At 41.0% G+C, this 27,361-nt stretch overlaps 2 protein-coding genes across 2 annotated transcripts; one reads left to right on the top strand and one right to left on the bottom strand.

Annotated features, from left to right (window-relative positions):
• Window positions 1-237: 237 nt before the first annotated feature.
• LOC106650110 (protein pinocchio) lies at window positions 238-20,612 on the bottom strand. The gene is made up of 5 exons (XM_023461194.1): window positions 20,215-20,612; window positions 9,712-9,787; window positions 5,281-5,412; window positions 3,053-3,182; window positions 238-2,416 (listed from the first exon to the last, which is right to left on the bottom strand). Exons 2-5 carry the CDS (start codon window positions 9,759-9,761, stop codon window positions 2,306-2,308), a joined length of 423 nt encoding a protein of 140 aa, XP_023316962.1. The 5' UTR covers window positions 9,762-9,787; window positions 20,215-20,612; the 3' UTR covers window positions 238-2,305.
• A 4,580-nt stretch (window positions 20,613-25,192) lies between these two features.
• On the top strand, window positions 25,193-27,347 carry LOC106650107 (odorant receptor 94b-like). The gene is made up of 5 exons (XM_014367909.2): window positions 25,193-25,649; window positions 25,719-26,111; window positions 26,191-26,395; window positions 26,482-26,637; window positions 26,707-27,347. Exons 1-5 carry the CDS (start codon window positions 25,282-25,284, stop codon window positions 26,758-26,760), a joined length of 1,176 nt encoding a protein of 391 aa, XP_014223395.1. The 5' UTR covers window positions 25,193-25,281; the 3' UTR covers window positions 26,761-27,347.
• The last annotated feature ends 14 nt before the right edge of the window (window positions 27,348-27,361 follow it).

Raw genomic sequence — 27,361 nt, 5'->3', positions numbered from 1 at the left:
ACAAAGAGGAAGGTTACTCACGAGTGAAAAAAATTCCCAAAAAACTCAACAACTTGTAACTTGTCAAGGTGATACTTCTGTTTTATTTTTCTCCGCGTTTACGCTCCTCTCTTCGTTCGCGAGCTCGGCAAAGCACCCGTGTTACAATACACACAGTCGCGACAACATTAAAGCTTCGACACAACTTTGCTAAATTTATTTATTATTTATTCGATTTATCTTCTCGCATTTTATCTATTTTTTTTTTACTTATTACTTCACCTGTCCGAGAGGTCGCGCGTCAATTCCAACAGTTAATATTAATGAAGTTTCAATGTTAATTAATAAATACGCTATAAAAAAATTGACGAAATATTTTACACTATTTTACACAGTTCAATAGTCTTGAGCAATATCATAAACATATTGAATACTTTCGTGAAAAATTGATCGACTACTTGGCTTTTATCAACTAAAAAAATATGCGGATAGGTACTTTATTATTCGTTTGTATATAAATCGTTGGAAATAATGATTTATTATCTTCATACTAATATAGGGACCTCGATCGGACATTGTATATAATGCGTATTGATGCACTTAGTCTTATTGGTTTCAATTAAGCCTATTATTTCATATTTAAAACATTCACACACGAGTCTCATCATTTTGCGTTCCATTTTTTGTTACGCCGTATATTCGAGTTATTGGCTTGTCCATGGCTCCCTACGTCAATTCATTCTTTTTTCCATTCCCCCTAATTAATATTATCATATACGTATGTACGCAGTATAATTTTACACATCTCAATTGTGCATATATTATTATTTACTTATTTTTTGTACAACCAAATAACGATGAGATACGAATATACGAAAGCGCGGAAATAAGCGACGGGTGATGTTTTTTATAATTTAATTTGAGTTAAACAGTCTCACACAATTTCATATTATAATTCCTGATCACGCATACCATAAATATTTTTTACAGTATCCTTGATAGTTATTAGCAATGATTTAGCATAGGTTCTTGCATCGAAGCTTTTTTGGATTCGACACGAGAATATCGTCGCTATTAACGTGGAATTGAACAATCCATATATTTATGCTAGTTATATTTAAATTAAAGTACGAAAACGTAATGAAAAACGAAAAAGTAAGCCTTTTTCTCATTTTTCATATAAATTATACATCTAAAATTTTTGCATACTTAGCAAGAGCGGTATGTTACACTGTACATGACGAACTCTCGATCCAAGTAATCGTCCCACAATGTTGCTACATTAACGATAATCGAAGAGGCTTTTCTTGTCCATGCAATAAAACGCGTGCGACAATTATAATCGACGAATATAAAGTTCGGAAAAAATTAGGATACTTTAAATTATCGAACGGGAGAGTTCACGCCGATGCGCATTCAACAAATTGTCTAGGTAATATTGCACAAATATGTATATGTACGTAGGTATACGTTTTTCCTTTTTTATTTCGTCGAAACATAACATTAAATACAGATACACACGACCATAATACACAAGACGCGAATATCGCTTCCAGGCTTCAAATTAAGAAAAAAAACATATTGCAGATTTTACTAATTGTTATTAATTTATAATTTCAACAAAAAGATACAAGTAATTATTCGTAAATCAACTAAATCTTTGTTTGCGGTAATTCTATTATAAAAAATAAAAGCTGTGAGCAATGTGGCAGACATATTTGTGATGACATAAATACAATTAATAATTACAAAAATAAAAGAGAAAAAAACCAACAAAACTCATTGTATCGTTAGAAAGAAAAAAAAACTGACGGCCGAGACGCAGTAAATTTTTGTCTTGCTTTTGGTTTTCTTTAAATACATCGAAAAAACGCTGATACAATATCGACACATCATTATACATCGAATCGTTTACAATACAATAAACGTGATTAGCGCGGGGATATAAACGGCGAAACATCCTCTACATTGGCCTTAAACATTATAAACAAGTACGGTCCTCTGAGAAAAACGCATATTAGAATTCTTCGATATTACATTATAATTATGTGTTATTTTGAGTCTCGATGAATCGACGATGAAGAGGGGATGAATCCTTTACATTTATTTATAAGAGAGTTGTTGAAATTTGTTTTGTCATTTTTCTTTCTTCTTGTTTATACATATACAAAGAATTAAGTCTTGTGCTGAGTCTGACACGATGATATACAATAATGATATACAACGATGACGAGTCGATGAAAACGGTGTAACGTATATAATGTTGTGTATGCGCGTATGTGTGGCGGTCGTTGCTTTAATGGATAATACGATTATACACGGAGCTTTACGATGTCGCTCTGAGCTTTTCCATGGATGGGCAGAGCGTGTCGTCGAGCGTCGGGCCTCGCTTCAGTCCGCATTCGCCGGTCCATCTGGCCTTGCCGCTGGCGTGCGACTGTAGACAGAAGAGAAAAAAAAAATTAGAATAAATAAAACATCGATACGAGTGAAAAAACGAAGCTGTACGTATATATATAGGCTCGAGCGAGAGTATCGAGCGACGCTCGAGCTTTTATGGGGCAGTAGATCGTCGGGCCGGGGGCTGCAGTCGACTGACCTGATTCGCTCCGATAGGACAGGGTGGGTTAATGCTCATGCTGCTGCTGCTACTACCACTTGTACTTGTACTACTACTACTATGCACACGGCTGCAACGTGCCGCAGAGAGACAGCGAGAGCGAATATTGCGTCGTAGCAAATTAACGCGGACATGTATACGTACAACGGACGTCGCTCGCAGTCGGCTCGTGCCGTTTTTTCTTTCATGTCTTTTTTTCTCTCCGTGTCCGAGACGCGATATTGACATAACGCGAGTTTAAAACGTTTCGAAATTTTCATAATACATCGATCTGTAATACCGCACGCGGACCAGGTTACGAGCTGCGCGACGCGTCTACGTCGACGTTGAGGAAATATATATGCGCACGGTGGAGAAAAAAATGAGGCCGTCTAGAGGAGAGCTCGTTTTTTTCCTCTTGATTTTTCTCGCGAGCCTCGAATCGAACATTATGGCGTGTGTACGAGTACTTACCATGGTGAGGTCGCGTTTCCAGTCGACGTTGCATTGTCCGTTGCATTCTGGGCATGGCCGTTTGAGAGAGTAGCCGCCGCACTCGCTGCAGTCGAGCGATACGTGCTCCTCGATCCACGACACTCCGCATCTGCAAAATAATAAACGATCGTAAGCCTCATTAGTCGCAGTGTCGCGTCTCTCTACGCGCGCGTAATTATGATTTATTTATAGAGTTACGCGTGGCATAGACGTAAATTTCATTGGCTCGCGATTTCGCGACTTTTGCATTCGAAAGTTGACAACGTCTGCGCGTGCAATGGGTTAAATTTTGCATGGTGCAGCCGAGGCACGTGGATTATATGTAGGTTTTATGATACGTATATATGAAACTTGTCAATGCAAAGTCGTTTATAAAAAGCTCTCGAGGACGTTGGCTTTGCGAGAGACTCGAGGTGCATATAACTTATGCATCTATACGTATATACATTTCTATATATTTTTTTTTTCTGCAACGCTCAGTTCTATGCACGTGCCATCAATGTTATTATATAAAAATAATAAGCCGCGACAGCGTCTGCGGTACTAACGTCACCCGACGGATTTCATTACGACGATATAAAATTTCACCGAAGAGGACCATCTCCATACCCTTTAATGGAAATATTTCGTAATTTATGTAGCTTTAATAATGACGACACTGCCACACACGTGCTATGCGCTCAACGATCCATCATCTGGCGCTAATACAACAATAGCACAATGTAGACATAAATATACGACCTCGCTTGATAAATAATCCGACTGATCTCTCTCCGAAACTCGATGTCGTGCTTCCATAATTTGGCTCGCAATATATTTTCACCGGTAATAAGATTGAGCTTGCGAGGAGTATCGAAGGGTTCGATATCATTAGATAGGTGCTGGGCTTTGATTCGATTAACGGCGCGCGCGCGCCTTCATCGTCTATATGTGTACGTAGACGCGTTTCGTCGATTAATGACCCAGTTCGTCGTGCGGCGGTATAACGTGCACATGCTACATCATACTGCTCGAGTCGCAGTGTATCGCGTCGCGTCGTCCGACCTAGATAATAACGGACTTGGACACGGAAAATTTTCGGCAAATTCGCGTCGCGCCGCCACGCGGTTTTTCTCGATCGCTGTTATTATTACGTACAGCTCGCGCGAGATATATATACCGCGCGTCCATTATGTACTACTGCGCGCATACATATGTACCACGAGTTGCATAATTGCGCAATTGCCACATACACGCGTACTCTCGATGGTTTTTTTTTTTTTAGGCGCGTGTGTTTCATTGTCGTATAGAGCACACAGTGTGTGTCTGGCTCATACCACATACCACAAGGCGCCAAGCTCGAATTATCCGGTTCCATTTGTCGCGCCGCGGCGGTAGTCGCCGCTTATTATACGTACGTGCATGCGTCGTCGCCGTGCAGTGTAGCGCGCGAGATCGGTAATTCGATCGATCGCGTGCGTTTTGGATTTTTTGTCGGGCCAATGTACACCGCACCAGTCGAGAATGCGCACGACCGACGACACGAATTCCGAGGCCTCGATCCGCGGTCAGAGTATGGCGCGCCTTATTGATTATTTTCTATAATTTCGTACCGAATGTGCGGTACAAATATAGACGCGTCGTCCCCCGCGCTGCACTCGCCGCTGCTGCATATGTGCAGTCGAAGAGATGCAACGTCACACACGAGGCTACGTCACACGTATATAGCGTATATGTAGAGCTATATAGATGGAGCGTGCGGTGCGAATTATATAGATCCTCGAGTGTAGCAGCTCGCACGCCGAGAGAACGTGTACTTTAGCCGATGCGCTTCCGGCATTGATCGATACGCGCATATCTATGCACCAAGACGCTACTTTACATGCTACACAGTGTGTATATACGTGTAGACGAGCGAAAGCTCGACCTATATACATATGCACATCGGCTCGATATATGCGTGGCTTCTTAATATATAAAGCTAAAATTGTATATTTGGACGAAGATGCAAATCTGCGAGAGCGTATATAAATGTGCGCAGTAGTTGGAGCACTCGCGCCTATATAGCTGCTGCACGTATGTATATTTCTGTGCTCGCTGCCCCGTTCAGCGTGCACTCGTTTCTTTTCTTCCTTCGCGCACGCGTCTCTAGGGTACTGTATACGTCCAACGTAACGAGAAAGGACGTTAATCTTAGATGCTGGATATCGATATGTAGATAGGCTTACGTGAAACAGGAGTTGAGTTGGGCTCTGAGCTCTTCGATCGTCAGGATGGTGTCTTGATACTGGGGATGAGATCCGAGCGTCGATTCCGTATCGCTGCCGCATAAGCTGTGACACGAGAGCGAGACGTTGCTACTGCAAAAGTTCATAAAAACATCGACTAATTAATACATGATCATGTTATTACGAAATTTTCAATTATTTCATCACGTCGTCGAGGCGCGAGCGACTTAATGAACGAGATAGGTAGAGAGAGAGAAAAAAGATTAGCAGACTGGCTCGAGCCAGGTACTGGCATAATTTTTCATCTCTTTCTCTCTCGTAAATGCATATACGATATCCTGCCCGGTCTTTATAATGAAGTTGCACACGTGCATATCATATACATCGCATTTGGGATATATTACAAGTGCAACGGCGCGCCGCTGCTACCGCCGCCGCGTCACGATAATAATGTGCATTATCATAACTCAACGCGTAAAACTTACGTAATCTCTCTCGCTCGATTCGTATATACCTTTTGCATGTCTTGTATACGAGCATGTGTGCTCGCGAGCGTTGCTACCACGCGAAAACGTGCAAACTTCTCGTCCAGACGAGAAGTAACATTATATACAATTCGGTATCTTTTTTTTTCATTCGAATATGATATTTTTTTTATCATTTATTGGCCAGTCGCGCCGCAGAACAGTTGGAAAGTGTGCCGAGATCTGCGCAACTATATATCCGAGCTATGATTTACCGGCTAAAGATCTGCAATAGCGCAGTGGTGTTGCTTCGCTAATTAGAATTTATCGTTTTTCGCTATTAAAGTAAGCTTCCCTCTCTCTAAAGAGCCGCGTGCACGCGGACTCTCCTATTGCACGAATCCTCGAAATACGTGTATGGATCGGCTAGCACGCGAAGTTGTTTTTTTTTTTCCTCAACGTGAATTCTTCGAACGATCGCAGGTATAACTTTGTGCATCGGCGTTTCGCGTTGCCCGTCGATAAAAAAAAAAAAATGTTTCTCTCTCTTCGTTTCGACGACGACGACGACGACCGCGCGTACATGTAATACGTATAATTACGCAGGCGTGTGCGTCTCTCGCAATTATCATATGCACACACACACTCACAAAGACGGAGAGAGAAAGATACACGCATACAGCGAATCGACTGCGCGTCAACGACAATATATACCGTGATGTATATAAAGTAATCGATGACTTTTTGCTTTGTTTATTTGAGGAAAAGGTCTTTGACCAGAGCTCGAGCGCGTACGTATATCGTTGGCGAATAATTGACAGCCGAAGGAGCTTTATATACCGCGCGCGAAGAGAGCTACTACTATATGCGCGTCGAGGCCGTCCGAGTGACGATCGCGTATATTATATGCACGCATCAACTCGCGTAATACCGATGCGTTTGAATATTTTACAATATTTTAATTTGTCGCCAAATGTATAAATACATATAATACGAGTTGCGAGATATATACACACGTGCGCCGCGCGGATATTCTATATCATCGCCGATACAAAACGTCGCGAGCGCAAGTCATTATTAGCAATAAAAAAGTGTACGATCTATAAAATCGATACTCGAACTCTCTTTGGTTTCCCCTCCAAACGTCCTCTTTCTCTCTGTTAAACGATCGTCGCGAACGAGCTGCCGCGTACTTTATCGTTTCTACGCACATTAACGCATACGCGCGTAGGGTTTACGGTGATAATAATTTATAATGGACAACAACGCCTAGTGAGAAAGAGAGAAAAAACCTTGAACTTGCGTTCGTGGACGCACGAACGTATAATCATAATGCATAGTCGCTTATAATATATTATATACAGAGCGAGAGAAGATGCGGCTGCCGGTCTTTTATATAGCATGTCCTGCGAGCTGTGCGTGTTCAACGTCGCTAATAATGGCTGATACACCAATTATAGCCGGGGAACCCCCGTGCCGCATGCACACGATGCATATATAGGATATACAGCACTTGCGCGAGTATGCAAATTTCTCTCTGCGCCTGGATATATATTTCTAGCTGCCCACGATCATCACGCAACTCGCTCGTGGCCCGATCACGTGGGCAGAAATAATCAGTTTCTCCCGCGTGCGCGTAATATATACAATATACACTCGATCGAGTACTGTTTATTCTTTTCGTAGCTCCATTTTTGGCATATGAGATATGTATTTCGAAAGTGACACGTGTCAATATACCAAGTAAGTACGGAAAAAAGAGAGAAACGGAGAAAAAAATCAAGTCGGATATATTACAGGCAATCGACGCGATTAGCCATGGACGTGCACTTATAAGTCTCGAGTCAAAAGCTGCTTTCGTAAGCCGCACGTACGTGTATCGTACACGAGCATGCACGAGCTTGCGAGCTGCACATGTATAAGCTCGTACGTAATGTAACAAGAAGGGTTAATTCGTGCATCAGGGCAACGTACGTACGTCACTATCCCGGGTAATTTCACTCTGACCGTCAAACTATTACGATACGCGTATAATATTGTATTAGATGAGAAAATTGCTTCTGAGTCTTTATTCACTTGAGCAACGTGTCAGCTCGCATATACATAATTCGAGAAAAGGATTCACGTGACGCTATCGCACGTATTGTAGCGCTTCGTATTAACGGCCGCATAAAAGGATGCACTTTATGTGTGTGTGTGTGTGTGTGTGTTCGTTCATATTCACCCACACTACGTATAATACGCGACCATTAGCCGCGCGCACGCTTAGCTCAAATGTGTACTTGAACCTGAACATTGCGGCACACCAACTACAATGTCGCTCGTACTTATATGTATATTCGAAATATAAGCGAGACGAGCCAAAGTAGCAACTTGTATGTGTGTGTGTGTATGCAATGCCGGGGCTAATTACGTAACAATATAATGCAGAGCGAGCCGCCGCCGCCGCTGCCGCTTTAAAGCTGAAAAGCTTTGCTCCCGAGTCAAGTGTGTCGTGCATAATACGATGCGCGCATGCCATTTGACAGAAGCATCTCATCCTCTCTCTCTCTCTAGTTTTACGTAATTGCCTTATATGAATTATGATCGCGCGCGATTGTTACACACCTTGGCGGCGCGCGGCTGGAGAAGTGTGAAAAGTCGTCATCGGCGTCGCGTCTCGTGCACGAACGAGCAAATGCGAAAAAGCTCTTAATCGCTCACGCGATACACGATTCTAATTAGCAATAATGCATTTTCATAAGTATAGCTTCCGTCGGCATGCGTCAAGTGGCTTTTTCACCTGCCGACTGCACATACCGATCATAAATCGGAAGTAAACTCGTCGTCGGAATTGAATTCGCTCCCCTACTCTCGGCGTGTCGTTAGCGGCCTCGATGCATTGCTAAAAATCAAAAAGTGCCAATCGATTACTCAGCCTCGAGACGTACGATTAATAATCTCCTTGCTCATGCATAGGCTTTTTCAATGTATATTTAAGAATTCAGTTAGAAAAGCGGTCTTATCCAGTCTTTGGCACGTGGCTATAAGGCTAGGCTAGGCTATATGCGACTCTAAACACGTACGTAATAAAATGTATAATCGGAATTTAACGCTCCCATATAGATGCGGATCGCAGAATTAAGGCGAAACGATGAATCAGAAATGCCTTTGGCGCTCGCGTGGTGTTAAAGGCACGCGTCGAAGAGCAGCTTCGATGAATGGCAAATGCGAGCTAGCGCGCGCGCGACAGCGACGTTATACAAATAGAAGCTTTGGTCCTATTGTTAGGTCATAGCTGGTCGAGCTTGATTTAGAAGCGATGAGCTTTTTCGATACACGCAGCGCGCAAACGCGCATACAGTTGACTGGCTCGAGTTTAAATGTATAAGAAACTAAGCTGCCAGACCGATTATTTTTTTCGAGGACACACTTTCACGTCCATTGTTTTCTTTGTGCGCGAGCTTTTCTCGGTACGAGCGATCGGATTAATTGCGATTTTGCTCGAAAACTTTATTTTTCGAAACGAATGTGTTTGCGATCTGGCAGCTTATTCAATCGTCTGTAATCGACGCGGGCTTGATGCTTATACATTGTTTTCATCGCAGGTTGGAAAACACATCGAACTCCAAATTTTCCACGTTTCCAAGTCAGTGCACACGAGTCTTGAGCGCATGTATCCCACGGAAAGGTTAAAAAAAAAATCATCGTCACCGGCAGCTCGGTTCGACGACGACGACGACGACGACGACTCGTTATCTCGCAAAATTTTCCAAGCACATTACACATGTAAGTGCTGTGCACTCGTTGTTATTATCCTGGCTGTATAGTCGCTAATAATGTTTCTCATGGCCAAACAAAGGCACAATATTCAACTCATTACGGCTCCCAGGTGCAGGTATTATGTTTTTCTTTTTCAATTCGATGGAGTCGCAAAAAACGCGTACATTCTGCTATCGATTAATACATGATAAAAGAGTAAACTTACTTGGTACGAGAGAGACTCTCCGAGTTCGTTTGTACTGAGGTAGCAGACATTTTGCTGTCTTTGAGTTTGTTGTTACCTGCAACAGTTGAAGAAAATTATGATTATTATTTCGTAAAATCATCGCGATCTTCGGGGACGGAATAAGAATTTTCGATTACATCCAGGACGTATTAATCACTTTTCCACGCTCCAACATAATACAGAGGATTAAAAATCCCACGCGAGATTTAGCCAATTTAATGAGAACAAAAACAATCGGTTACGCGCGCCTAGTCTTAACGACTCGAAAGCTCGTCACGATCCAAATGCGAACGATAATGGAAGCTTTGGAACATCCACGTACAACGATTCACTAGTTACGTTAGTCCAGGCCTTATTAATTTTTCACGTACATAACCAGAGGCAATATCGGAGTACATCGATGCGTAAAGCAGCAGCAGCAGCAGCAGCCCACGCGCTCGTCCATATAACGTTGATCTCCGGTATCGTAATCGCCGCTGCTGCACCGCGTATAAAGCTCGCTGATAAAGTTCGTGTGACGCAGAGTGATATTGGACTAGCTCATATAATGCACTGCGTTCCTGTGTACTCGTTTACAAAAGTGTACACACATCTCTCTCTCTATGCACGTGCGTGTCGAGAAATAATCGATTTTATCCAATTGCGCTGGGTGACGAATCAAGGGCACGACGTCGTCGACACGTGCTCGATTCCAAAGAGTGAGAGGCGCGAGGGATCGGGGTGCGAGACTATATTGATATAGCGAGCTTTGGAGGGCACGAAAAAGGCACGTACACGATCAGCGAACGCGAAAACACGGCTGCGATCCCGAAGCTGGCGAGCTTCGACGCGACCAAACAACAATAACAACTCGAATTATCCAATTCGCGAGGATCTACGTAAAAGCGATTGGTTAATCGCGCAGCATCGAGTTTATAAGCCTCAAGCACCGAATGAGCCGCGTGTAAATATCCGCCCGATCGTTGCATGTACGTGTAATGGCGCTTGCGGAAATTCTCAACTGCTTGCACGCACACGTACGCTCGAATTCGAGCTCGCGACGAGCTTTCACCGCGCGGAGACTCGTGCGTTTTGCGAAACTCGTTGCGCATGTGCACGGATTACGGCAATAATAATTAAAGCGCCAAAACTGCGTCATTCTCGCTAGCCATGATGCGGCTTTATTTTCGAAGAGAAACAAACTTTCTTCGCTGCCTGCCTCTGGTTAACATCAGTTTACGTTTACAATATATATTATAAAAGCTCCGCACGTGTGCCGCGAGGAGGAAAAAAGATACCAAGAGTTCTTCGACCCTGAGCCGAATATAAATGTATTATTATGATTCCCGAGTCGATTACCACGACAACGATGACGACGTCGACGACGACGACGACGACGACGACGATGGTGCGTTTAAGCTATTTTCGTAGGAGTGGGAGTGCGCGTCTGTTTGCCTTCAGCCTGAGCTTAACGAGCCAGAAAGGCTGCGAGAGAAGAGGAGAGAGAGAGATACGTTTTTGAACTACTTTCACGAAAACGACGCTCGAGCGCATATAATTTGAGGTCGGTAATTTAGCTGATTCAAGGGTAATTAGAGGCAAAATCGATTATTTCTCGTCAACTCTGATAGGGTAGATGTTAATATCGTTTTGTTATTATCTAGTACAGTACAAACATTTTGTGTAACGTCCATACACTCCATTTTTTTTACCGATACGTCGGCCAGCATTTGCGTCATTAACGACGTCCAAGTGTATACTATAAACGTTAGTTTTTAACGCTGTGTTTACATATAGTATTCTAATCGCGTGACGAGCAGAGAAGTTCAAACACTTGGCAGCGAAAAAAAAGAAAAATTGAAAACTGTAAAAATCCGGGACATGGCGATGCTAAGTACGATTCGCAGAAAAAGTCGGTCGTAATATGGAAACGCGCGAGTTTGCTCGCTCGAGCTCGTGATGGACCTAAAAAGAAGTTTCAAATGCTTGTTATTATACACACAAGGAAAAGATAGATATAAGCTCTTGCAGGAGCTTATCGAGGGTTCCTGGCTTGTTTTTCCCCCAAAGTTATGAGTGAATATATTGAGCTTTTTGCATATAACTACGATTATTCAAAGTTCTAAGATCGCCACATGCCGAGAGAGTCAATTATCATTTCAATGCGGTTTATTGATATGCCTTAAAAAAAAGTGTGAAGAATGTGATGAAGATTACCGAGAGCGGCATAGATATCTACTCGTGTGTGGCAATTTATCGATCTAAATACAAAATGATGTTTCTCTTTTTTCCTTTCTTTTTTTTTTATTCAACAGCTTCGTTATTAACTAATCGATAAGGAAGAAAAACAAAAAGAGAGCCTCGCAGCTCGCGATATACGAAACAAAAACTGATCGATGCCCGAGACAAAAGAGAACGATATGCAATAATATTTGCCGGTATGATTAAATCGTCGTGTATATTGCATACGTACACACATTCATATACCTGCCTACATATATAGCAAACGATTAGCTTTTGCTTTTCGTGTTCGATGACAAATTCAAGATGAAAACACGCGGCAATGTACACACGCATAGGCCAAGAATGCGTATAGACTAACGCGTCACAATTGCGCGGCATAAGTGAGATCGCTCTAGCACGCGATGATAAAAGAAACACGATGCAGACGATGCGAGAGAGATAGCGACTCGCGGGCAGGTGCGCCTTTCATTCTGACAACACACAATGTTTTCATCCTACGCAAAAAGCTGCGAAAAATAAGAACACACTTTCATTCGACATTGACGAATGAAAAATCAGTTTGGTAAACACAGACTTTTTACACGCATCACGCCCACTTTTTTTATGCACGAGCACGGTTCGCGCAGGGCTGAGAATATATGAATTCGTAAAAGCCTGCACTGCTGCTGGTGCGAGCGTGGGTGCACAGTTATTGTAAATTCGATTTCACGCGATGGTGCGGCCGAGTGATCGAGTGAGAGCAATTTTCCCAGCGTGAGAATGTTCATTTGTTTTTCACATCCGTTATCGAAGTTTTCCGGAATTTTTCGCATGATTAAAAATTCAATTCACGCTGCGCCGCGAACTTGCTCTTGGTTGTATAGTAGTCGTCGTCACTCTCGAGTGAAACGTCATCGCGCTCAGCACAGTGCACTCCGGGAAAAAACAAAGTGACGCGTTGAGCGTGTGTAAATATATATAGTATACGGCCGAGGTAAAAAAAATCGATATTTATCCGATAGTATACATTTTTATAGCTCGTGTCGTCACTTTTTACAATCGAAAATCTATACGTAGTAGCTGCCTAGTAAATTTTGTCGCGCTGCTGCTGCTGCATGCGCGTGAGCGCAAACGTGAGGATAACGCGTCACTTTGTTGCTACTTGTCATTATTATTGTTCCGCAGATGTAAATGCTCTGTGCACACGCGAAAACCGCAATGACGACAATACTTTATTATATAATTATTAGAAAGAGAGAGAGAGACGGAGAGGAAAACACGCGTTGATTACGTTTTTAACGTTTAGACACGCGTCGAGCGAGCGACGAGAGGATTTTACAAAAAACACGAGCACATCCATTCAATGATCTTATCTATGTTGATGTTTTTATTAGAGAAAACAGCAGGTGTAACATTATCATCCAACAATAGCCCCTATTTTTTCGTAGCGCAATTAACGGATCGATCGATCGATCGGTAAAAAATTAATGAACAATGTATTTTTCCTCGCGAAAGTCATTTGCCAAAGTACACAAGACCGGTCCAAGGTGAAAAACATTCATACTCTACTAACTAGACGATTGGAAAATTTTTGATGGTACATTTAAGCGAAGGTCGAGTAAAGATTAGATATTTTGATTGCGCAGAGAGATGATTGAAAATAAAACTGAAATTGTTATAACGTACTTTGGAGGATATAATAAAGTATAAAAATCGTCACTTTCATTAACGCTAAATGAAACGAAGTTAAATGTCCTGGAAGAAGGTCCTTACAGTGCTCTATGTAATTGAAACTTGGCAAGTTGTCAAGATAATATCGCAAGAATCAGGATAATTTTTGCTTCGAAAGCTCCAGAAGCACTAGAGCGTGTGTTTTTTTTCTCTCTGGCCTAAGTGCGCATTATGTTGACTTTGTTTTACGAACTCTCTGGCACACGAGCATGGAAAACAGCATAGAGGCAAAAAGTTTTTTCCTTCGATCGATACGTTTTTATCACTCGAGATAAACACCTATGAAACCTTATTTACGTTTGATCTGGCGAAGGAGGGGTGGAATTAAACGTCGTTCTGCTCATGTGTATGCTTGGCAAAATTTACACGAACAAGCCATCATCGCCGTGCGTGTACACGATCGCGAAATCCATCAGTATCATAACTCCGTATACGTATGCGGGAGCTCATGCATTCCGACGCCAATACGAGTGCTCGGTTCGACGAAGGGCACAAAAAGAAAGAAGGGATATATAATACGTACGCAGAGAGTCGATGACCTCAGCGATGTTCGCGTGTATATTATACGAGGCGGCAAGGGCGTGTTCGTCTGTATACTCGATCCGATCGTGCCGTGTACTCGAGCAATGCCAAGATATTGACCCAGGTCGCGACTTTACGCGTTTAACTTGTCTGGCATCGAACGCTGTAATGTCGATGGATGTCGTCGGAGGCGGCGAAACTTTTTCTACGCAGTTCTTTCGATAAAAAAAAGAGAGAAAGAAAAGAAGCGTCGAAGAGGCGTCGGGGCACAGTTTGACAGCGACAGAAGAGTTTCGATAAGAGAAGAAGCGCCTGCCATCGACTTATCTATCTCTCTCTCTCTCTCTCACCTGCGTCGAGCTAAATATAAACATTGAAAGTAGTTGGCCTCAAGTCTAGGCACACGCGCGTCGATTATCGCGACTCCAACATCTCGTATGTAGTAACGAATCACTTTGGATATTGTTTCTTCTTTTTTTTTCTATCGGCGGTGGCCGATCGTTGATGAATGACTGCTTACTATTCGGAATGCATCTGCGAGTTTAGCTATAATATAACGGAGATTTTGTCAGGAAATGCCAGTTAATGGATAATCCTCTTGACTGCGCGATCCGTATTACGTAACATGGAATCAATTGCGTTGCGGAGTTGACTTTACCAAGTGGGGAAAAAAATTCGTTTTCAATACATTACAAGTTCGTTAATTATCTCGCAATTTTAATATATAACGAGAGCAAAAGCAAACTGTTCGGAAGCGCCGAGGCGTTGATCAATCGATAAAAGCACGCGCACAAAGAGCTTTTGTAAAACGTAGTAAGTGCTCTATGCTATTATGAAAAACTAATGCACCTCATGAGAGTGGAAAAGAAAGAGAGAGAGACGTTTTATGATGTTTCCTGAAATCTCAAAGCTAATATCTTTTAATTGTCGTTCCTCGTAACGAAGGCCTCGCTAGCTATCGATCGTTGCTGCAATATAATATAGATCCTTTTAGATAGTATATCAAGCATAATTATAATTATATCGCTGATGTATCGCAAAAGATATCGCGTTATTTAACAGGTAACAAAATACGCCTACGTAGGCTCGAAACAAAATTGCAACTAGCGAATTCCTCGAAATGTCAATTTGAATCCGATGCTCGATTACGGGCAAGCACCAGACACCGATGCAAGAGAAAAAAGAACGAGCAAGCTTGAATTCAATATAACCGGACGATTATGCAATTTCCCATTGTGCACAGGCATGGGTTTTTTCTTCAAAACTTTGCAACATCCAAAAATACGCTTCTATTAATATCCTTGGCGTGTATATACATGTGATATATACGCGTCCCTCAGCAGAAAAGAAAGTCATTCGAGCGCTCGCGCGCCAATTCAAGAGAGTGAGAACGAGCGAGCGAGAGAGAGGGCGCGGTAATAAAAGACGAATGAGGTAACGAGGAGAACCGCGCGCAAATATCAATGAATGTGAAATGTATATACATTTTATTACATTATACAGCGAGAGAGAGATATATAAGACGTGCTGTTTGCCGCGATCTACGCTGCGGGAGGCAAAACGCCGACTTGCCCGCGCGCGCGCGTCTGTATATAATTACACAGCTCTCTCGAGAGGGAAAATGTGGGAGAAAATCGAGCTTTTCGAGAGCGAAATTAATATTGAAAACGAAACGCGGGGAAAGAAACCGGTAACCACGATAATAATATTGTATATTACATCTAGCTGTAATATAGGTAAGAACAAGCGGGTACATTTAGCGATGGGTGTTTCAATTAGAGTAAAGTGCTGCTGCACGCGCGATATCGACTTCTCTACATGCACTCTTCGACGTCCGATGCAAGCTGCGTCCGAGATAGTAAATTCATATCGCTTCTAATTAAAAGCTAGATATATATGTAAGCGGCCAAGCTCTTATATAATATAAAATATAATATTCATAATGGAGCGCGATTTCTATTGCCACGATAGAAAATTGCTGCTGTGCAATATAGATATTTATGGGCGCGGATGTAAATATTACAAAACGAAAAAAAGACTCGATTGCGCGTTGGGGCTTCTCTCGTTCCCTTTTGTTGGGCAAACTAAGTAAGCGCAGAAAAAAGTATATTCAAGAATAGGAACATGATTAATATAGCAGAGAAGTCAGTCGAAGTTTTCATTTTTTACGCATGCTGCAGGCTCGAATATGGCGAGTCTGTATGCGTGTGAGTGCGAGTTTATTTGCGCGTATATAAGAGCTCGAGCTCGACCTTGCCCATACGACAAAGCGCGCACAACGTCTGTGTGTGCACTTGCACCGAGCGAGCGCATCATGGATGTGTCAAAAAAGCCTTGAAAATCGCGAAAGAAAGATACACGCTGTGCGCCGATGAATATATCAGAAGCGCGACAAAGGAACAAACGTGACTGCGTACTGGCTCGCACGCGTTTTCTCTGCGAACGATACAATATTTTTCGCGTCTTGTTAGGGCTTCGATAATGACTTATAACTTTTGTACGTACGAATATTTCTTATACACATGTATATAGCTTTTTATCGATAAGGTGCTCGACACGTGCTGATCTCTGTCTTACATTTCGTGCGCGATGCGTGTCTATACGTTGAACAATTGATTAATATGTATTATAGATATAGTATATATCGATAGATTGAATCACGGCTAATCGATATTATTATCGTGGCACGCGTTAATAAAAATAATAATAATCGAAGCCCGCCAATAGATCGCGAATCTCTTTCTCTCTCGCTCCGAAAGTATATCGACGCGCGGACAATCGAGCAGCGCTGCCTTAGTTCAATATTATTCCAAGGGGCAAGAAAGAAAGAAAGAAAAAAAGCGATAATAAAAGTGGAAGGAAACGAACGACTTCTAATTCTTTATTCTGAATTATTTCCTGGTCTTCTGGCAAAAAAGACAATCGCAACATTTTATTCACTTTTGTTTTTATATATAAATTATCCCAGCGCGAATTTCCTGCATCGCGCGCTCGCTCAATAATTCAGGCTGCACTTTGTCTGTCCGCCTCGTGCGGCTGCAAGCTCTAATTGAACTCGGCATAATAATGCATGCACGTTACATTATATACTTTTGTTGTTAATTAATCATTTAGAAAAGTAAAGTACTGCAGTCGTTGAATCACGAGTGCGCGTCCAGCAGTAAATTGACAAATAAAAGAGATTTACGTCGAATCGTGTACGTGGAAAGAGTCGGTTGAGAGCGCAGAAGAAATTTCGAGTATAATCGAGATATACGTTTGCATTAGTCACGAGCTTATTGCTATACAACTATACATAACTATCCGTGATAGGGGCTTCAATATATTGATGCTCTTTTGTGGCGGTATATTGTACGATATATACTAACACGGATTCAAGTATTATCACTGTGTCTCGTTCGTGCTCGAGTGTTTCTTCTGTTAAAGGCAAGAAAAAAATGTAGATATGTATATAAACGGCACAACGTGTGAATGTATCTCGGCGCTGTATCAGCCGCACGAATGCGAATTTCTACTCACAATTACGTTATTTTAATGCTGAGTAATGCTCATTACATTGTACGTTATGGATAAACTATTTTACGCAATTAGTATACGCATGTTTACGACGACGCATACATGTCTGTAAGGTACTCGTAAACACACATTCATTCAAATCAGTCAAGTTGAGCTATCGAAAATGTAGGTCAGCCGCGATACCAACGTCGATTATATATGATTTTCCTATTTTCCTTTGGCTGCGCGAGCTTCACATGTGCGCGCGCGCGCGATCGCGAGGCAATTAAACAGAAAAAAATCTCGGCGACGTCTCTCTCCGTAACCATTACGATGCGCATAGCTCCGCGCGTAAGTTTATAATTTGCCCGCGACGATGCTCGACGCATATAATGTACGCACAGCGGCTAATAATCGTAATAACATAAAGAGTCCACGACGGAATAATAAAAAAAAAACAATTCGGAATTGTACTTATATAATATTAGTACTAACTCGCGTATATTATAAGCGTTCGTACTTTGACACGTCGATATATGGCAATATTCAATCATACGTACGTGTGAGTGTGTCATGCAAAGCACAGGCCACATACATACATACATAACATACCAAACAAACCAGTCATATCCAGTATATTTGAAAGTGTGAGTGCTTGCGTATGTGTGTGTAAGCGTGTGGCTCGGAAAGTGCGTAATGTCACATAAACGTTGGTGTATTGGCAACGAGATCTGCCGCAATACACGAGCAGCGACGCGCGCGACCAGTATAGCAGTAATTTTTTATCAACACATCGTCGCGACAAAATTCAAATTCAATAAACACTTAGAATCCTATTAATCATCCCTCGCTCGTACACATACCATGCGGGTAAAGCACAAACGCTACGTTATCGATCGGTATCCGCGCGGGTGTGTGTCCGCGGCTCTTGTCTCGAAGTGAAACGTCTGTTGACTCGTCGGGGAAAATCCCAAATTATATCTGCGTGACGTATGCTCTCGCTTATACGTATACGCTATACGAAGGCGCGATCTCGCGCCAAAGTTCACCCTCGAAAATCGATCCAACCTGTGCGTATCATGGTATATATAGTGGTGCGCTTGCGACCCCTCTTGCTCTTTCGCAAAAGGGTCAGGCGCGCGCACTCCTATAAACTTATATAGATATAATGCAAGCATCAGCAGCATCATGCAGACTCTCTTTCACGCTCTACGCCGGGTCGAAAGTTCGTGAACGTAAACTTTACTACTATCGCGCGTATACGTCGAGGCGCATGCGCGTCCGAGCTTTATCAACGTGCCCTGAACTTGGTCCCCATTTTTTTTTTTTGTTTTCGATTCTACGTTGCGCGCCTATTTTCCTCTTTTTTACGACGGAAGCTTCGAAAATAAAAATGTTTGGAAATAAGCTGAAGAAAGAGAAGGTGAAATGCTCGAGTCACATAAGGCTCGAGAACATTTGTTGATATTTTGCAGTAAAAACGCAACTCGATCGTATATTCTAGGTCGTACAACTGTGTCTAGGCCTTTAATACCTCGCCGCACTAGCTGCCGTGTATACATAACACACGCACACACACAGACATGACAGCTAGCAGCAGCAGAAGCTCGCTACGTATAACACATACACAACTCGAGCCTTTCACTTGGCGTACTGTGCAGCATAGAGTGCTCGACGAAAGACGCGCTTCTTTTTATGTATACCTATACATGCATTATCACTGCAGCATGTGTCAGTGGTATATAGCGTGCGATATACACAAGACACGCACGTTGTAAAAATAGTGCAAGAAAGAAACGACTTTAATTATCCACATTGTCGTTTAGCATCGTGAACAGTTATTTTTACTGTTAAAAATTTCAAACGCGCCAGTAACATGGCGCAGCTCGCCGATGTCTACACAATATCGTTGAAAATATCGAAAACACAATCGACGGGGGAAAACGGGGTGCAAGCATTTTTTTCCACATTTCCGAACGAGTGTCACGAGTCCGCGTGAAATTCACGTGGGACACATAAGGGAGGGGCTTGTCCGTACGTCGTCGTGCGCTCGTTCACCCCTCAAGAATGTGTACTTCTATGTTATATAGGTGTATGCGAGTGTCTACAGCTATATACGTATATCGCACATACACAAACTTTCGCGACTCGCACACGCAAACACAGACTCATGTATATGCGCGCACTGTATCGCAGAATCCTGTAAGTCTCGTTTTTTTTTGCAACTGATCGATTCATACAAATCGTCGCTTATACATGGCAGAAAAACCGGACGACAACTACCAAGTTATTATTATATTCGCGTCCGTCTGCACGTCTGTGTCTGCGTGCCAGTGTGTGTGTGTGTGTGTGGAGGCATGTATTCGAGCGAGGAGCTATATAGCAGCAGTGTAGCAGTCGAAATGCTTTCACCAGTTTTGCAGTTTTGATTTCACGCTTTTACGATACAGGCCATATGCACACACATTGCGATACACGCGTACATGCAAAAAAAGTCATAATAATAAAACAGTGCATCGACTCTATACTCACTCTGTGGTAGAGAAGATATTTCACTCCAAGCGACGAGTGGGAGAGAGGAAAAAGTATCGTAATCTTTCAGCGATATACACAAAATCACAGCCGAGAACGATCGAAAATCGACTACTATCTTGTGACGAAATCTCACTGATTATTAATATATTCTTAAAGACAGTAGCTGCCTGGTGGTCACAAATTACAATTCACACTCAGACATGCACTCAGCAACACCGAATCCATAAATATCGTTCGAAATTCAAGTTCGAGTCGATCCTTCGCTAAAACCAATCGTCAACTTTTGTGCGATGCTATGCGATGGATAATATGGTGTATGCCAAACTATAAAGGCGAGAGCGCACGATACGATGTATTTTATACTATATAGGTGTGTTGCTGCAAAGGAAGAGTGTTGCACACTAAAGCTCACCGCGCGGCGTCGCTTCGGTTTTATAACGGAGCACAGACATTCAGCGCCAGTTCCGCGCGCGCCAGCGTATTTCGCTGCGAGGGGGGAGATCTCGCCTGCTTCGCGCTCAGCAAGTGCAACGGAGACGGAAAACGTAAAGCAACGAGCCGCGAGGGTGGGGCTGTCGTCTCGCGAGTCCCGTCTGTGTGCCTGCACACACCGACGATCTACGCACACCACTGCCAACGACCAACTCGATTCTCCACTTTATTCGCGCGTATATCGTTTATATTTATGTATTGGATATATCACGTTGTGCGTGTAAAATATCAAACATTTATTTTAGCTAGAGGCTTTTGCAGAATTTTCCATGTTTATATGAATTTTCACTTAATATTTTTTCAGAAGAAGATGCATTTTTTCTGTTTATATTAAAAAATTACTTGATTAACAGATTAAGAATTGTGTGTTATTCCACTGAAATTTCAACCCCTATGGGTAGAAAATTTGACAAACGTTCAAAAAGATTTATATGATATTTATTTTTTTTTATACCAGAATTATATCATTGAAGTAATAAAAAAATCAGATGAAATCTGTCAATGATGTGTGCTCTTTTCAAGTTATATACGACGATAATGATTCATTCACTTTCGTCAATTAGCATCGAAATTGATCGACAAATTAGACTGTCACGTGGGACATAACATCGCTCTAACAACGACGAAGCATCCCAAGTTCATCGACCCTTTAAAATCATTCTGCTCCACTAAAATATTGTCTGTAAATCGACTTGCTGAAATTTTCGCAAAATAATAAATTGCCATGCAATCGTTCAACGATATTCACGTCCTACCCAGACTCATACATATACAGTCACATGTACTAGAATAGGTATTTAGGCGCCTTTGGGTGTCAGACGATGACTTGGCGATGAGTCTCGCGGCATCTTTCCCCCCTTTTTTCGTACGCGCTCCTAACGCCGTGTATGTGTGTGTGCGTCGGATATAGCCATGCTCTCTATTTTCAAATAGGAGTTTATAATCGTCGCGCGCGTTTGAATGAACATATACACGTTCTTTAGCTAGTACACATTTAACTGAAATCTATTTTGAGATTTTTGCGCACGCGCGCGATATATGTATATAATAACTTGTTACATTGCATTTGGAATATAGTTCAATTTCCCGCCAAATAAATCAAAAACCTACAAATATTAAGGGGTATTTAATTGGCCAAAGTATATATGATAAGATGACAGATTATGGAGATATCGATTGATATTTTTATTGATGTAGAAAAATCTCAAAAGACTTTTTTAAGTTAAATTTTTCAATGTGAATTAATTTTTTCCTTCGCGGGATGCTCAAATTATTATTAATAGCTTGTTTATCCTTTCTGTAAAAATAAAAATCGATGTAATTTGTGATCGACGTGGGTGGTCTTGAAATTAAATATTGCACTTTTCTCATAATTTTATTTTACGTAGCAATCATTACTTTACGTCAAGAGAATGTAATTTTAATAATATTGGATTTACGATTCACAACAAATAAAAATTAAATTTGGTGTAGTATGAACGAATCAGTGAATTTTGCGGTGATTTTTCTGCTTTTCGCGATATTCGGTGTGAGGATCAGAAATCGAATCCCGATCCTCATGGTAAAAACGCACATTTCGTTGACCCACTTTTTTGTTAATTACCTCGGATTGGCCTCTCTCACATTCACGAACGGCAAACGATTCGGCGCCATGAAGGTACATAAAGAAAGTACTTCCCATTGCACAACATGCATAAACACCGTGACTATTTATGCAAATGAGTTGTTTTTTTTCTGCAACTCGTTGTGCCTCTTTTGTGCACCAGGAATTGATCAGCTTGGCGATGCGTGGACTCGATCGTCGAAACACAATAAGGAGGAAACATGCGAGTGAAGCTCGTATGGCAGGTCAGTTTATGTTTTTAGTTTATCTACCAGTTTTCGACCTTGTATTTTAAATTAAATTTTAATCATTCGACAACTTTACCTTTACTCTATTTTTAGAAATAATTTTCGATGTATGAAGATACATTACATTGTACGAATTTTTTTAAGTAAATTGCATAATTTTTATTGTGCTTGTGAAAATATATAAATCTTGACCAAAAATGTTCAGATTGTTGTTCGTAAGTAGTAATTCAAACATACTTTAGATAATAATGAAAATGAAAAATAAAGTTCGCATCAAAAATAATCATTTTACTTGAATTTTCTGCGCAGTTTATGATTTTATTAACTCAACTTTCTCCGAGATCTGAGCGGTAATGACGTAAAGTTTACCTAGCGTAAACTAACTAACTACATCAAACCAACAAGAGCATTCAAATTTCACACCTTCTTATAAAAATTTAAATATTTCAAAATTATCTCCTACTCGTACAGAGTTTAACATTTAACATTTAAATTTAGTATTTTTGATGTTCAAAAAGAATAATATTCAAGTTATCAACCAAAAAATTCACAATTTTAATGATATGCCATTTATAAAACAACATTCACTTACATAGTGGAGAGTAGGTAGTGCGAACTGATTGATTGATCCACGATTCGCCTGAAATATAAAAAATCGGAAAATAATAAATACTTTGAACTTATGGTCATTTATAAATTGACGAGTCTATATCACAGTACACTAATTTTAACTTTTAAATACATTTTTTGTCAGGATTCTACATAGTAAGCTATTCTTCATGATCATACGATCTTATCAATTGGCTCGGTGCTTATTTAACTTTTTTCCCATTTCCATGCTCACACATACACATACGCAGTATCTGAACGGACAGCCATATGCTCTTTCCACGAGATAAAAGTCACGTGAAAGATGCACGTAAGTCTCGTGATTCTGCGATCATCTCATTCGCAAGATAAGTAATCTTCCAGTCATATATGAATCAGACGATGATTCTTTAATATAATGAGTTGTATACATGAACTTTATCTATTCGTACTTAGGCATAATGAATGTGTTTTTTTATGTCCAAGTGATGCAAAAGTCTGGCTCGTTTTCGTTTCGGACTTATCGAACGGTTTAGAGAATGTAACGATGACATTTGCAATCATATAAGGTATTACAATGAAGCAAAGGAATGGCATTTCGAATCATCTTCTATATCAAACGTACGTATGTAAAAATCAATTTTGAAATATTTATCAGTAATAGATTAATATTTATTGGGAAACGAAGACATACATATCATACATTTACGATGGATAACTCTCGTAACTTCCTCAATGACAATGAAAAGTGCACGCAATTGTCCCTTGGTAATTTTACTTTAAGCATCGGGTATTTATCAAAATCAGCTCTCAACTGCAGTCTCGGATCTAAGGTCGGAGTGCATAAAAAACTGTAACGTCGTCTCAGGGTTGTTGGCTGTCTGGGAATCTCGTGGAACATCGCGAAGCCAATCGATATTCTAAGTTCTCTTGCGAATCTCGGGATCTGGTTGAAGGGCGCGTACACAAGACTAGCACGCGTCAATGTCTTTTGCCCCTCGAAGCAAATAGTCTGCAGGGTCGTGTACAGGATCGAGTGTAGAAAATAACCAGTTGAAGCCAAGAAACTCGACGCAAATTTTCATAGATGAAAAAGTTCGCGATTGAATATAACGCACAACCTCAAGGATCCATTCGAGGGTTTATCCTTGTACGCATCTCTCGTATTTGCGGGCAATTGAAAAGCATATCTTGTTTCGCTCTTGCATAAGTCACGCGCATATACGATATTATATAAATTAACTTAGTAAAGTACACATTTACATCACACAAGGTTTATCTTGATAAATTTGTTTAATAAACACGAGCTAATTTATGTTTCTTTTCTTTTGTTCGGTGGGCCTTGAAGTTATCGCGCGCGCAACTTTCTATGCAGAAAATTTAGCATTGAGAAATCCTTTAATGGAGCGCTAAAAGTCGCGTTCTTCGACACTCGAGACCTAATTAGCTAAGATTTCAGGTTCAAACGGTGCGCTATACTTGAATCAAAGCCATTATGACTTTTTTTTCTATTCTATTCAGTACAACGTTTCGATGGTGCCGACTGCCGCCATCGTAAATTCACATGATAATTCTATTAAATGCAAAAGATGCATCAGTAGAAAAAAGTAGGGTGCATAAGAAAAATTACGTCGTTGCTCGAATAATTACATAAAATGTCGGCGGCACGACGAGGAAATCTTGAAACGATGTTTAAGTATGCACGGAAAAAACGTACCGACGTTGAAATAATTTCTCTGCAAGAAAAGATATCTCAATCCCTCTGAGAAGCCATTATTCGTTAATAATAAAAAATCCTCATAGAAAGAGCTAACTTTTATACCCTATAATTTTTTTCTACGAGTAGATTACTAAAAATAATTCATTGCAACATTAAAGGTATATCATAATAATGGTACTAAATAATTTATATTTATAATACACAAAGAAATGATCTTAATTTAAGTTATTAATTAACTAAACCTGCAAAAAAAATTATAGGGTAATAAAAAATCGAATCGATTTTTGAATCATTTATAATTCGGAAAATTTGTGGTTGCTTTAATAGATGTTGCGGTCAACTCTTTTTCTTGATCAATACTTTGTTTCTTTTCTTTACATCAGAATTTTCATGTCCTCAGACGACTTGTAAAAATGAACGTAAACTTTGCCCCGATTCCTTTCAGAGTGCTAAAATGTTGCGGACTTTGGAGGCCGTTGTCCTGGACATCGTGGAAAAAGATGACTTACAGCGGCTTCAGTCTCGTTTCCTTGATGATTGTGATTATCACGGCACTGCTGGTTCTGATCGCCGTGTGTCAGATGTCGTTCAACGACGATCTGTTTGCCGAGAACGTCTTTCTCATGTTTGCCTTGATCAACGCGACCTCCAAAGCTGCCAATGTTCTTCTGTTTCGCGGTCGTTTCATCGCTCTGCTGAATATGGTGGCAAGCGAGAGATGGTCCAAGCTGCGGAGCGACGAAGAGCTCGAGATTCGCGCCAAATGCGATAAGACGATAAGGTGAGTATGGAAAAAAGATCAAATAATTTAGAGTGGCGATTCATCACTCGAAAGCGATACACCCTTTAGGAAAATTAGCGTTTACTTTACGACGGCTGTGTTCGTCGCGATCCTGCTGCGTGTCATCGCTCCTCTCGTTGATCTTTTTGTCAAAGGAGAAATTAGACTGCCGGTGAACGCTTATTGTCCTTGCGACATTCGAAATCCGAGCTGCTATTGGATGCTCTACTGGCAGCAGGCCATAGGTACTGGCATAGCGACGCTCATTCACGCCGCCAAAGACTGTCTGATTTGCGCATTTTTGCTGCAAACCTGCTCGTACCTGGAGATTTTGAAACGGCGCATCGTGGCTATTCCTGGAATCATTGCTAGCGAGAGGAACTGTGGAAATTCGGGCAATATTCAAGAGATGGAAAAAAGATTGATATCCGGATGCGTCGAGGATCACGACAACATTTTTCTGTGAATAATATGACTATTACATCTGTATGAATGATTCAACAGTTTATACTTATTAACTCTTTGAATTCATGTCCAATAGATTTTCCAAAATCTTGAATTCGAGCCTTGAAGTGATGTTGTTTGGTCAAATAGCAGTTACGTTACCAAATTTATGCCTTAGCATCTATCTGCTATCGACTCAAAACATAGCGAGTATGGACTTTGTTATGACGATTCAATTTTTCTCAGCAGTCGTGATCGAATTATTCTTTTTCTGCTGGTATGGAAATCAAGTTACTTTAAACGTAATAGTCTTTCCTCTCTTTCAAAATTTCACTCGACGATTACATGTGCACAAAAACTAATTATGTCATACCTCCGATTTCGATAGAGTTTCGATGTCGAGGCTGCCATCTCGACCATGGATTGGACTTCCTTGACAGTTCAGTCGCAGAAGTTTTTACTGCAGATGATGGTACGAACGGCCAGGCCGATTTTGTTTCGTGTTGGACCGATCATGGACATGAACATTGATTCGTTCTTGAGTGTTGGTAAACTTTTCTTTGCGAGTACAAAGGAATTTAATTTATGATATGAAAAATGTTCTGTTTTTCAGATTATGAAAACTTCTTATTCTGCATTTAGCGTGCTACAGTCTACAAAAGAGTAAAATTATTGAATGCCATTTTATTAATATGATGAAATTTGAGATTTAGTTACATATTTTTCTGTGCAGTTCTGCAATAAATTGCTCTAGTTGATAATATACTGCAAATGATATTTATAAGATATTAATGCCAGGGTAAACATAAAAATTAATTATGATACATATTTTCGGAAATTACTGAAAAATATTTTTATAATAAATCACGCGAGTGCTTTTGTTGTTCTCTAGGCACTCAGGTAGATTTTAAAAGTTGTATCAACTGAAACTTTTAAGAAAAAGATTGTATAATTTACGTTTTCACTCAGACTTGGAATTCCTAATAACTTTTTCTTACCTGAGATCGTTTTACGCGTTTATCATACAGGGCGCGGTAACGAATTCGCGCCTCGAAACCGTTGCGTATGCATATATAACATACGAAGCGTGCCTAGGTGTGGCGGTCAGGCTACAGTCAGTTTTTGCATCGCCGTAGCTGCGGCTGCTCTCGACGATTCTTAAAAGCATGACGGTCGCAAACGCGAGCGCACACACACATACTTTCGGAGCGCGACTCTCGCAATTTATGCGCGAGACATTATTACAGTCGGACGCCGAGCCGCACTGC

Source organism: Trichogramma pretiosum, unplaced genomic scaffold, assembly GCF_000599845.2.
Source record: "Trichogramma pretiosum strain Unisexual culture from Peru unplaced genomic scaffold, Tpre_2.0 scaffold15, whole genome shotgun sequence".
In the NCBI taxonomy this organism is placed as follows: domain Eukaryota; kingdom Metazoa; phylum Arthropoda; class Insecta; order Hymenoptera; family Trichogrammatidae; genus Trichogramma; species Trichogramma pretiosum.
This window is presented reverse-complemented; position numbering and strand designations above follow the sequence as displayed.

What these genes read in the sequence shown, in the direction of transcription:
- LOC106650110 (XM_023461194.1), bottom strand. Translation starts at nt 9,761, where the DNA reads ATGTCTGCTACCTCAGTACAAACGAACTCGGAGAGTCTCTCTCGTACC. An exon ending in GAGAGTCTCTCTCGTACCAA is followed by an intron (nt 5,413 to 9,711) that starts GTAAGTTTACTC and finishes GAACTTTTGCAG; the next exon opens with TAGCAACGTCTCGCTCTCGT. An exon ending in GGAAACGCGACCTCACCATG is followed by an intron (nt 2,417 to 3,052) that starts GTAAGTACTCGT and finishes TTCTGTCTACAG; the next exon opens with TCGCACGCCAGCGGCAAGGC.
- LOC106650107 (XM_014367909.2), top strand. Translation starts at nt 25,282, where the DNA reads ATGAACGTAAACTTTGCCCCGATTCCTTTCAGAGTGCTAAAATGTTGC. An exon ending in AAATGCGATAAGACGATAAG is followed by an intron (nt 25,650 to 25,718) that starts GTGAGTATGGAA and finishes TACACCCTTTAG; the next exon opens with GAAAATTAGCGTTTACTTTA. An exon ending in GATCACGACAACATTTTTCT is followed by an intron (nt 26,112 to 26,190) that starts GTGAATAATATG and finishes CATGTCCAATAG; the next exon opens with ATTTTCCAAAATCTTGAATT.